Below are 12,989 nucleotides of genomic sequence, written 5' to 3' on the forward strand. Positions count from 1 at the left end.
TATTTTTTGGGTATTTCTTCTGTACTGACTAAGGCTTTGATCCTCCTCTCTGGGTTTCCTTTCTTTCTTTTTTTTCTTCTTTTTCTTCTTTTGTTTGTGTGTGTGTGTTTGTTTTTTGTTTTGTTTTTTATTCATACTCCTGACGGTATCATGACACACCTTCTTTCCTTCCTACTTTCCTTTCCTTCCCTCCTTCCTTTCCTTCCTCCCTCCTTTCCTTCCTTCCTCCATCCCTTCCGCCCTCCCTCCTTTCCTTCCTTCTTCCTTCCTTTCTTTCTTCCTTCCTCCATTCTATCCTTCCTTTCTTCCTTCCTCCATTCTTTCCTTCCTTATTCCTCCCTTCCTTCCTTCCTCCCTCGCTCTCTCCTTTCCTTCCTTCCTTCTTTCCTTCCTTCCTTCCTTCTAAAGAAACCTCACTGATTTATAAACACAGGAAGTACTGGACTACTTTGGTTATCGTACACAGTCGCCCATAAAGTCGGAATAAAATATTTTTTTACCTGTTTCCATGAAATGATTGTGACAATGTGACTTATTCTTGATAGATAAAGTGTATATATTCTCAAAATTGTATTGATCAGTCTCATTATACCTGGTCAAAGGTGATTGGTGATGACTATAAATAGGAAATAAAAAGAGAAATGTGTCAGAAAACAAAATTATTCCAAATTTATGGCCAATTTTATAGCCTCTGTCTTTCTTTTTATTACTTCAATTACTTCATGTAACAATGTCAGGTGCTGTATACCCATCTTGTATGTAGGTTTTTTCTATTTTTTGTTCAAATCTATGACATCATCACAATGTAAAGTCTGTGGGGCGAGCGGGAGAAACACTACTGAGCATGTGCAGTCGACCGCACAATGTGGAAGCAAATCTAGAAACTATGCACTTTTATTGTCATATGCAGCAGCTGTGTAGCTCTTATAGGACTGAAAGGATGCCATTTTCGGTCCAGTATCCAGCTCCTATAATACATCCATGGGCTATAACTGCAAAGGCTCAGTCTCCTCTGTGCTTCAACCTTAATCTTATAGCACAACCAGAAGCAACTGATCCGTGTCCTTGATGGTATATATGTAGTTGTAAAACATCAGAGAGATAAGAGTTAGAGCCCATTTAATGATTTGTGGAGATCAATGAAAATCAAACCTGAAATGTACATTACAGGGAGCCAGTGAAGTGAGGCCAGTAACAAGAGGAAATGTGCTCTCGCTTTAACCCTTTATAGGACACTCATTGAAAGGAAGGGAGGAAGGAAGGAAGGAAGGAAGGGCGGAGGAAAGAAGGAAGGAAGGAAGGTAGGGGGGAGGAAAGAAAGAGAGAAGGAGGGAGGGAGAAAGGGAAGAAAGAAGGAAGGAAGGAAGAAGAAAGGGGGATGGAGGAAGGAAAGAAGGAAGGGAGGAGAGAAGGAGGGAGGGAGGAGAGGAAGAACAGATGGAAGGAAGGAAAGGAAGGAAGGGAAGAAAGAAGGGAGGGAGGAAGGAAAGGAAGGAAGGAAGGATAAAAGGAATGAAGGAAAGAAGGAAGGAAGGATATTTTGGGATATTTACAGAAGTTACCAAATTTAATTATTTGCCCAATAAAGGGTTAATGTTCCTGTTAAAAGACGAGCTGCAGCATTTTAGACCAGCTGGAAGTGTGAATGGGACACCTGCTTAACACCCACATAAAAAAGATATTGATGTGGACATCTGTGCAGTTAAATAAGCCTTTTTCACTAGAAGATATTATGACATGAAAAGCAAGGACATGCAGAGGTAAGGGATAACTGTAAGCTGAAAAAAGGGCTTGATCCTCCTATCTCTCCCCAGTGGAGTTAGAAATATTAATGAATGCATGCAGATGATGAGTATATATATATTTAACCCTTGTGTCGTCCTCCCGGGTCAAATTGACCCTGTCTCTTTTGACTGTTCCTTCTTTCCTTCCTTCTTCCCTTTCTTTAATTTTTCCTTCCTTCTTCGCCTCCTCCCCTCTTTCTTTGCTCCTTCCTTCCTTCCTTCCTCCCTCCCTCCTTCCTCCTTTCTTTCCTTCCTGCCTCCTTACTGCTTTCTTTCTTTCTTTCCTTCCTTCCTTCCTTCCTTCTTCCTTCCTTACTCCTTTCCTTCCTTCCTTCTGTCCTTCCTTCCTTCCTCCTTTCCTTCCTCCCTCCCTCCTTACTCCTTTCTTTCCTTCCTGCCTCCTTACTGCTTTCTTTCTTTCTGTCTTTCCTTCTTTCCTTACTCCTTTCCTTCCTTCCTTCTGTCCTTCCTTCTGTCTTTCCTTCCTTCCTTCTTCCCTTCCCTTACTTCTCGCCTTACTTCCTTCCTTTTTTCCTCCTTACTCCTTTGCTTCCTTCCTCCTGTCCTTCCTTCTATCCTTCCTTGACCTGAGGACAGCAGGAGGGTTAAGAAAAAAAAGTAAATGCACCAACAGCAGCAGCAAACATGAGCTTGCATGGCCGAAAATTACTGACCGAGTCAATGCATGAGAATTAATTGAAAGAAAATAAACTTTTTATCTCGAGTACATTTATATTCTGTGTGTGTGTGTGTGTGTGTGTGTGTGTGTGCATTTAATATTCATGCAGCAGACCCCCAACAGGCACAAGACGTAGGCCTACTTGGCATCAACTGAAGATTAAATATAAGACTATAGTTCAAACAGGTAAAGGTATCATTTCATTACAAGCAGTTGTAATGTTATTTAACCTGCTCTGCCTCATTAAACAGCATTCAGTGGCAACATTCAACATGTGATATCTGTTAGTAGTTAGTAAAATCTGAGAAGCAAAAAAACAAAAGAAGTCAAATTTTAAGCCATCCCAACACTGCCACTATTTAATATTATCTATTTGAGAGCCATCTATTTTAAGATTCTTTTTCAGCATAGACGCCTTTATTCATCAGTAGACAGACAGGAAACATAGGAGAGAGAGGGCGGTGTGACATGCAGCAAAGGACCTCCGGCCGGGATTCGAACCGGGGTCGGTTGCGTATATGGCATGCGCTCTAACCACTCAACCACCTGCACGCATTAATGTCTATTTGAAAGCAAGACCTAAATGGCTTTATGCATACAACACTACAAAACAGTACAGTAAACATTTCAGTGCAAGAGTCTCATTTCTGACAGCCTGACAGTCGGTTGCCTTGGAAACAGCTCGGCATCACTGATGTTATAATTGCCAGCGGCCAAAAAAACAAAGTGCAAAACAAATAAATTGTTCTGAACTGAGAGCATGTCCACGATGTGTCATATGAACGATACAAGGCCTGAGAATACTGTTCAGAGAAATGAAAAACAGAAACGCTCAAACAGATGATAATCAGAGGATGATAAAACATCCCAGCGAGGTCTGATCACTTTTCTGACGGAGATTACTGAGGAGTGTTTGTGCTTCAATATCAAACGGACTCTTAAAGAACAAGACACAGCATGTCTGACAGCTCCTTCAGTCTGCAGGCTTCAGATCAACATGAGGAGAAACTCGGGATTATTGAGGAAAACCTGCCAGTGAGCCGGTTAGTATTATATATATATAGAGTATATTATAACTTATAATATATAGTGTGTTATAAACCATTTATTAAAGGTTTATAAACTGCTTACTGCTATGCTAAACACACTGAACTATCTCCACAACTATTAGATCAATCAATATGACAATACATTTATTAAATATATTGATTCATAATCACCATATAAACCGTTAATAAATGTGTATAACACACTATAATATAGTAATAAGCAGCTGTATGTGTTCATTTATGTATCTGTCAATAACTATAACAAATGCTTTACATCAGGGGGCAAACCTATGTTAGTTCAAGGGCCAATTTGATCTCAAGTGTGGAAACATTGCATCACCTACAAATAATATTTATAACTTTACTATAATAAACCTATATTTACTGTGAAAACTGAGTGCAATTTCAATAATATAATAATAATAATAATAGTACACCAGCATCATCCAACCCATCCTCCTGTACTGCTCACCATGAAAAATAACACATACCGCATCCAAGATAATCAACCATCCCACACCCAACCTCACCGAGCTCAACCACAGAGCAGTCACACGCCTCACACAAGCAATAACTAACGACCCGGATCACCCTCTCCACCCTCTCCACCCTCTCCACCCTCCACTTCACACTGCTGCCGTCTGGTCGCAGATACAGGACTCTGAGATGGAGACGGCCACGCTTCAGCAAGAGCTTGGTCCCGTCTGCCATCTCAACACTCAATAACCCCCCCCCCCCCAATAACCCCATATGGACACAGCCCTCCTCAGTGTGATATATGTGTTAGTTGTTCAATGTCTGGTGGTGTTTGTGCAGTGTGTGTATGTATGTACAGTCAAGCCCGAAATTATTCATACCCCTTTTGGACATGCCACTTTTTGTTCAAATGTAAATAAAAGCTGACTGAAATATTTTTTTTTTACCACAATGATGCCTTTTGTACATCGTCTTTTCATCTTCTTGGAGACGCCTGTGTCACTTCCGGTCAAAAAACAACTTGCTGGTTGAATAAAAGTAACTTTAAGTCAAAATTTGCCAGGGGTATGAATAATTTCGCGCTTGACTGTATATTGTTTGTGTCCAGTGGGTCTCCACCAATTTCCCCTTGGGACAATAAAGGCTATCTATCTATATAATGTTCGTTTTTTCAGATTATTTTGCACAGAAGCTGCTAACTGACAACATTTTGCACAATCATCAACATCTTAACGGTTTAAATACGACCATAATATGTATTAATTGTTTTTTTTAGATAATTGTAGCAGCAGAAAAATTATTATAACTTTTCTGCAATTTTCATATTTTGCAAACTTATCCACTGGGCCGGATTGGACCCATTGGCGGCCGGTTCTGGACCACGGGCCGTATGTTTGACACCCCTGCTGTACATTAATAAACACTTACAATGTCCTTAAATCTGCTTTTGACTACATTATAGTGTGTTATAAGGGATAAATCAGGGGTGTCAAACATGCGGCCCGTGGGCCAGAACCGGCCAGCCGAGGAGTCCAATCCGGCCCACTTTCCTTCATGAGTTCCTTTCCTTCCTTCCTTCCTTCTCTCCATCGATCCATCTTTCCTTCTTTCGTTCCTTCCTTTCTTCCCTCCCTCATTCCTTCTATCTTTCCTTCCTCCCTTCATTCTGTCCTTCCTTCTATCTGTCCGTCCTTCCTCGCTTCCTTTCTTCCGTCTTGTCTACCCTCCCTCCTTCCTTCCATCTTTCCTTTCTCCCTTTCTTCCTTCATTCTGTCCTTCCTTCTATCTGTCCGTCCTTCCTTCCTTACTTCCTTCATTCTGTCCTTCCTTCCTTCCTTCCTTCCTTCATCCCTTTCTTCCATTTTTCCTTCCTGTCTTCTTTTCATTCCTTCCCTCCATCTTTTTAATGATCCAGCCCACATGAGATCATATTGGGCTGTATGTGGCCCTTGATTGAAAATGAGTTTGACACCCCTGGCATAAATGAAGTGTTATGGATAAACACTGGGATTCAGCTCCCGCCTGTTTTAACCAGATTATTCTCACTCACAGCTCCAGGATGAGGACCACGTCGGTGCGATTCTCGTAGACGTCGTGCAGCGTGACGATGTTTGGGTGTTGGATCTGCTGCAGGATGTCCACCTCCCGCTCGATCTCCTCCCGCCGAACTCCTCGCGAGCTGGCGATGCTCTGCCGCTTCTTGATGAACTTGGCGGCGTATTCCCGTCCCGTGCTTTTCTCTCTGCATTGCTTTACGATGGCGAACTGCCCACTGAAAACACAGAAGAAGTACAACAATACACCTTTGAGTAATGGCTTAAAAAATAGCTCAGGTTGCACCTAGAGTCAAAGGCGGGGTGGCCATCGGGAGGGACGGGACAATTTCCCGGTAGGCCGGCGATGTCATGAATAAAATGCACACCAGCCGTCACAAGCGAGTGTGCGACCCTCCCTCTGCTGTCATGAGCTGGTCAATATGCAATCATGCAATGTTAGGGGATGACATGATGTATGTATAACGCTTTCTTGCTGTACATTTCTCAGTCATGGTCACTCTTGTGCTCCAGTTCTTTCTTATCACTTCCAATTTTGCTACTTAAATCAACTCCTATTTCAACTTCCATGGTTGTGTATTTAAACATTATAATTGCAATATATTATCTTCTTGGTTTGTTCTTAAACTGTGGACTGGAGCACGGCCTGCTGGGAGAAAAGGGCTCATCCAATGAATGAATCGGGTCAAGTCCAATTCATAAAAGTAGATGACATATTTCTGTTCACATCTACTGCAGCGAATATTTTTTCTGGTAGTGAGCACTATATAACTGTTACTTAAAAGTCTCCAGTAATATGCTATTATGTATATTAAATTAGAAACCAGATGGGACAAAACACCGGGCCAGGGCCGGCGAAAAAATTCCCGGTGGATTTCAAGGCCTCACTCCGCCGCTGCCAAGAATGTTTTTATTAATTTTCTATATTTTTCTCATTGTTAACAAATCTCATGTTTAGAACCAACAATGAACTGCTCTACTTAAAAGCATTGTGTGTGTATCCGAAGTCTGATATATCTTATTCTTCTGTGCTGCAGACCCCTGCCATTGTCCAAAAAGGAAGGAAGGAAGGAAGGAAGGAAGGAAGGAAGGGAGGGACAGAGGGAGAAAGGGAGAAAGGAAAAGAGGAAGGTAGGAAGGGAGGAAAGAGAGAGGAAGGAAGTGAAGTTATTTTGTTGTTAGTGAAGTCGTGCTGCTCACTGAATGTTTTGCTCTCCACAACAACTGACTGTCTGAGCTCCTCTGCTGCAGTCGGATTGTGTTTCTAGTTTGTCACTCAAATTTTTCCCACCACCACCGCCACCACCTCGGCCTATTTATAGCGTCCGTCACACAAACGTCTGCAGCAAATGGCACTTCACGGCCTCCACAGATGATCCTCGCTCGCACTTAGTCGACACAATACGAGCAGAGAAGGAAACGCTTCATGTAAATTGCTGGATTTGATGCGTTATACAGCAGTTATTCAAAATTCAAAGTTTATATGAGTCCACAGCTGCATCTATTTCTGTTTCCTGGTTCATTTGAAAAGGTTTGTAAGTGGACACTCCACTTCCTCGTCTGCAGTGAAGCCTGAGTGCAGATATAACCGCTGCTAAAGATAGACGGCTGCTTTAAAAAGCCAAATGACATGAACATGAACAGTTGTCTGCATGTGACAACACACTGCAACAAAACTGGACCTCAAATGCATCCTACTTTATTCCTAATGCATCCTACTTTATTCCTAATGCATGCTACTTTACTCCTAATGCATGCTACTTTATACCATTTATATAAACATTTTAAATAATGACTTCAAACAGTGTATACATACATGCCAGATAGCTTTTTATCAGTCAAGGAAGCAGTTTTTTTTTACACAGTGTGACTCAATAAAAGACATTTTACAGGTGTTGAGGACCTTTGCAGAGCAGTGTTAATGATTCAGTGTAATTTCCATAAAGTCATGAAGCACAGCAATAACTGATGCTGCACTGACCTACATGTTAGTTAATGACGTTTCTGGTATAAAGGTTCAGTTTGTTTGTAAATTATGTGACGATGCCAATAAAGATGATTAATGTTGATGCCCATTTATTAATATTACTGATGTTTGTGCCTGATGGGAGAATCATCTGGAGAAATACAACTAGAGCTGCAATGATGAGTCGAATAATTGATTAGCTGATGGACAAAAAAATTCAACTCCAACTATTTTGATATTTGATTAATCGCTTTGAGTCATAAATCTCTGATTCCAGCTTCTTATATGTTTATATTTTCTGTTTTTTAAGTCCTCTATGACAATAAACGAATGAATATCTGTCACATTTGAACATATTTTAGGTCTCCTCTTTGGCTCTATAACCCTAACCCAACTTTTTTAGCATTTTCCGACCCATTGATTAATCCAATAATTGAGAAAAAAAGAGAATAAACCAACAGAACAATCAATGATGAAACTAAATAACACAATGAAGCTGTTTCTGTTTGCATAAATATGCCAGTCCTTCAACTTATATGTCAAAAAAACTCTTTCTTATAGGTCAGAGAACCATAAATCTTATTTCTAGTGAACATAAAAAAACATTTAAATCCTGCATGTCAGTGAAAAATAAAATAAAAATAGAAAAGTCATCCCCTTAGATTGTTTAAAAAATTAGCATAAAACTAAATGGACCCCTATAGGAAACTGTTTGCATTCACACAATCATGTATTGACATTATGATTTACAGTAAAGCCCCAAACCATTATATTCATTAAATTACATGCAAAACACATGCAAATAAGGACTGCTCTGATACATGTAATATTCAGACACTATATATATATATGTGTGTGTGTGTGTTTGTGTGTGTGTGTGTGTGTGTGTGTACTCTACCTTCCCAACTCTTCACCAATTTCATAAAAATCTTCAACTTTCTGCTGCTTGAATAAATCCATGGCTGCTGCTGCTGTGACGGTGAGGCTGATAACTCTGGTTCAGTTTTCATCCTGTAATAATAATAATAATAGATTTAGAGTTATTCAGTCATGGAAATAAAGACTGGAAATAATTCAACAAGCTATTAACAACACATTGACATGACAGTGTTAATTAAAGCTCGGTGGTTATATATATATATATATATAGGACACTGCAGTTTCTTTGGAGTTAAACCAACTGACAGCTTGGTTTAACTTCCTGTCCAAAAGTGATAAATGTTATTGTCACTATTAATGGAAAAATACACCGTAGATAACATCAGTGAATAGAAAATGTCTTACCATGTTAAAAATACTTCCAGTGTGAGCCGTGAACAGCATGTCCTCCTGCTGCCATGCTGTGCTGCTGCTGCTGCGTCCTCGGTGTCGAGTACAGGGCCAGACGTCTCTGCCATGTCCCCCCACATTCCTCCCTCTGTCATGGGGAGGGCGTCCAGCTGAACTCCAGTCAGAAAACCCCCGTCTCTTTTGACTGTTCCTTCTTTCCTTCCTTCCTTTCTTCCTTCCTTCCTCAATCCCTCCCTCCTTACTGCTTTCTTTCCTTCCTTCCTTCCTTCCTTCCTTCCTTCCTTCCTCATTTCCTTCTCTCCTAAATTCCTTCCTCTTTTCGTCCTTACTCCTTTCCTTCCTTCCTTCCTTCCTTCCTCCCTCCTTACTCCTTTCTTTCCTTCCTTCCTCCCTCCCACCTTACTCCTTCCTTCCTTCCTTCCTCATTTCCTTCTCTCCTAAATTCCTTCCTCTTTTCATCCTTACTCCTTTCCTTCCTTCCTTCTTTCCTTCCTTCCTTCCTTCCTCCCTCCCTCCTTACTCCTTTCTTTCCTTCCTTCCTCCTTCCCACCTCACTCCTTCCTTCCTTCCATCCTTCTTTCCTCACTTCCGTCTCTCCCAAATTCCTTCCTTTTCGTCCTTACTCCTTTCCTTCCTTCTTTCCTCCCTCCCTCCCTCCTTACTCCTTTCTTCCCTTCCTTCCTCCCTTCCTCCTTACTGCTTTCTTTCTTTCTTTCCTTCCTTCCTTCTTTCCTTCCTCCCTCCCTCCTTACTCCTTTCTTTCCTTCCTTCCTGCCTTCCTCCTTACTGCTTTCTTTCTTTCCTTCCTTCCTTCCTTCTTCCTTCCTCCCTCCTTACTCCTTTCTTTCCTTCCTTCCTCCCTTCCTCCTTACTGCTTTCTTTCCTTCCTTCCCTCCTTCCTTCCTTACTTCCTTCCTCCTGTCCTTCCTTCTGTCCTTCCTCCTTCTCTCCTTACTCCTTTCTTCCTTCCTTCCTTCCTCATTTCCTTCTCTCCTAAATTCCTTCCTTTCTTCCTTCCTTCCTTCCTTCCAGACATCTCTGCCATGTCCCCCCACATTCCTCCCTCTGTCATGGGGAGGGCGTCGAGCTGAACTCCAGTCACAGAACTACACATTTAATTTAGCAGAATAAAAATGTTTTTCACTCCACACATCAGCTTTGAGGTTTTACCCCTGTTATAAACTTATATGTTCAACATCATATAGTATAGAACTAGTACAATGGCACAATATAGAAGAATGGACTTGTGCTATACTTTAAGTATACTTCAATAAACTAACATGTGGACGAGAAGTATAAACCTAGTACACTTGTAGTATATAGATGAGTGGACTTGTCGTAAACTTGAAATGACCATATAAAGTATACTTAACCCTCCTGTTGTCCTCGAGTCAAGGAAGGAAGGGAGGAAGAAGGAAGGAAAGGAAGGAGGAAGGAAGGAAAGGAGGGAAGAAGAAGGAAGGAAAGGAAGGGAGGGAAAAAGAAGGAAGGAAAGGAGGGAGGGAGGGAGGAAAGGAAAGGAAAGGAAAGGAAAGGAAAGGAAAGGAAAGGAAGGGAGGGAGGAAGGAAGAAAGGAAGGAAGGAAAGGAGGGAGGGAGGAAAGGAGGAAGGAAGGGAGGAAAGGATGAAGGAAGGGAGGAAAGGAGGAAGGGAGGCAGGAAAGGAGGGAGGAAGGAAATAAAAAGTATATTAAAGTATAAGCTTTAGTATTAAAGTATAAGTGTAAATCTTAGTATGTACTTAGTCTTAGGCTTTTCTTTATACTTTTATACTTCACTATACTATTCTTAAGTATATAAAATATAAAATATAAAAAGTAAACTTTAAACAAGTATACTGCCTCAGTTTTAGTGTAAAATAAGTATACTCGTAGTACACTTGAATAAGCTACTTTGTGCTAAGGGATTACACATGAAAATACCTTTGACGATGTTTAAATATGTGCCTTTGTTGCTGAATGAGATAATGTTTACTTTGGATGTTATGGCTGGAGTTTGGAGTCACCACACCGTGACAGAGGAGAGAGCTGTTTCCTGTTGGCTCGACCATCTGTTCAGCAGCTCGCGCTCAGACTGACACCTGTTGTGACTCTTCAGAGGGCTCCTAAAGTTAGAAAATCAATTAGAAAATTAATGATTTAATCAATTCATCCTTATTATTTTGGTAGTAAATCAAATTTTACTGTATATTTTTTTATTGTACTCCCTGAAAGAACAGTGTAGATATATTTATAATTCAGGTGGATCTAATGGCAGAAATTGAATATAATATATGTTTTCATTACCGTATAATCACATGAAAATGGTGATTACACAAATGCTATTTTTGTCCCAGTCACGTATAAAATAACTCATCTTCAGGGTTTGATAAGGATGTTTAAACAACACCAGTGACTTCACACTGATGTTATCACAACTGAGATTAAATCAAATCTAAGAGGAAGATGATGGCTGTATATTTTCTGGTTTGCCTGTGATGACAGACAAAGGTATCTGACAAACACATAAAACAGCTGAAGATATTACTGACCACCAAATAGTTGCCTGGGGTAGAGAGATAACCAGGCCAATGTTTTTAACCAGCCTTTATTTTGTTTATAGCACACATATGAAAAAATGTAATGTGCCAGGATCATGAATTTATGCTGTCAAGAGAATGAACCTTTCATATTGAGAACACTGATAATGCTCATGTAGCACCACCTGCAGCCAAAAATGCTTTTGTTCCAGACTACTTTATACTAGTAAGTATCTCAGTAATTACAGAATGGATTGTCATGAAATTTGGTGCAAACCACAGACTTAAAAAAAGAAAAGAAAAAAAGACGTTGTCACCATGACGACACCTATTGGTTTATGGAGCCTCAAGTTAGGCGATTTGAATATTGCCATTTTTTATTATTGGAGCCAGAAATGATCATATTTGGACAAGAAGGTGGAACTAGCTGCTAGCTGCTAGCTTAGTTAGCACAGTGCATTTACAGTCTGTGGTTAACTGTGATAATGCTAATGCTAAGACTATTTTTTGCTAGCAAAAAACAGGTTTAAAACCATTAAAACTAAATGTACTTACCAGAAAAACGAAACAGCCGGCTCCTCACAGGGTCTTTTAGTACAACCAAACACTGAAAACTGACTTTTTTAATTAACTGAAAACACACAAAACAAATAGCAGCAGTTACCTGTATAATCTGTGAATTTGGTTACATTACGTAATCAACGTTGTTTCCGTGGTAGCGACTTGTCAATCACAAGGTAGCTGCGATTTAAAGCATTCCCTGATTAATCATCTATTTAACTCTAAATGGGACCATAATTTAAAAAATGAACATCATGCTGTATTGAAAACGACTTGAAACTAACAATTGAGAGCAAAAAACTCATTAGGAAACTGTTTCCTGAGGTTATAAATCAAGTGAGAAGTAGTGCATTGCAACCAGTGGAGTCGCCCCCTGCTGGCCATTAGAAAGAATGCAGGTTTAAGGCATTTCTGCACTGGCTTCACTTTTCAGACCAGGAGCACCTGCTTTGTTCAGACATTCAATCAATCAATCTTTATTTATTTGTACAGCGCCAAATCACAACAGTCATCTCAGGCACTTTACATATAGAGCAGGTTCTAAACCGAACTCTTCAGGTTTTAATTTTAAAGAGACCCAACATTCCCACATGAGCAAGCACTTGGCAACAGTGGCAAGAAAAAACTCCCTTTTAACAGGAAGAAACCTCAGGCAGAACCAGACTCAAAGTGGGCGGCCATCTGCCTCGACATTAATGGTCCCCAGAGGATAAATGCTGATAACTGGGATGATACTCTGACTTTTAGCTTTTTCAATGAAACTCAACATCTATTAAATGGATGGGCACCAAATTTTGTAGAGGCCTTTATGGTTCCCGGAAGATACATCCTTTTGATTTGATCCTCTGACCTGTTGTTTGTTGTGTTTTCAGGTGTGTTGCTCTGGTTTTAGTTTAGTTTTTTGTGTTGTTTGCTTTGTCCTGCTTTGTTGTGATTTGCACCTCAGAGCCAACATACCAATAGTACGCTGAGTCCTGATAATGTGACCGTGAAAGGGGATTTTTGAGCCCACACAGTAATCAATACAAGTACACGGAAGCACAGACAGACACCTATGTTCCTTTATACATAGTCACTATCACTAGTCCATACGTAGTCACTATGTTGTTTGCT

General features: G+C 40.4%; 1 protein-coding gene across 1 annotated transcript in view; it reads right to left on the reverse strand.

Moving 5' to 3' along the window:
• The window catches only part of dapk2a (death-associated protein kinase 2a), a 17,858-nt gene extending 9,390 nt beyond the window's left edge, over positions 1–8,468 (reverse strand). Inside the window, exons 1-2 of the mRNA XM_053314956.1 lie at positions 8,407–8,468; positions 5,539–5,760 (exon numbers count right to left, since the gene is read on the reverse strand). Coding sequence (XP_053170931.1) covers positions 5,539–5,760; positions 8,407–8,468 — 284 coding nt within the window. The remainder of the gene's footprint in view (positions 1–5,538; positions 5,761–8,406) is intronic.
• Positions 8,469–12,989: the final 4,521 nt, after the last annotated feature.

Source organism: Scomber japonicus, chromosome 1 (genome assembly GCF_027409825.1).
Source record: "Scomber japonicus isolate fScoJap1 chromosome 1, fScoJap1.pri, whole genome shotgun sequence".
Lineage (NCBI taxonomy): Eukaryota > Metazoa > Chordata > Actinopteri > Scombriformes > Scombridae > Scomber > Scomber japonicus.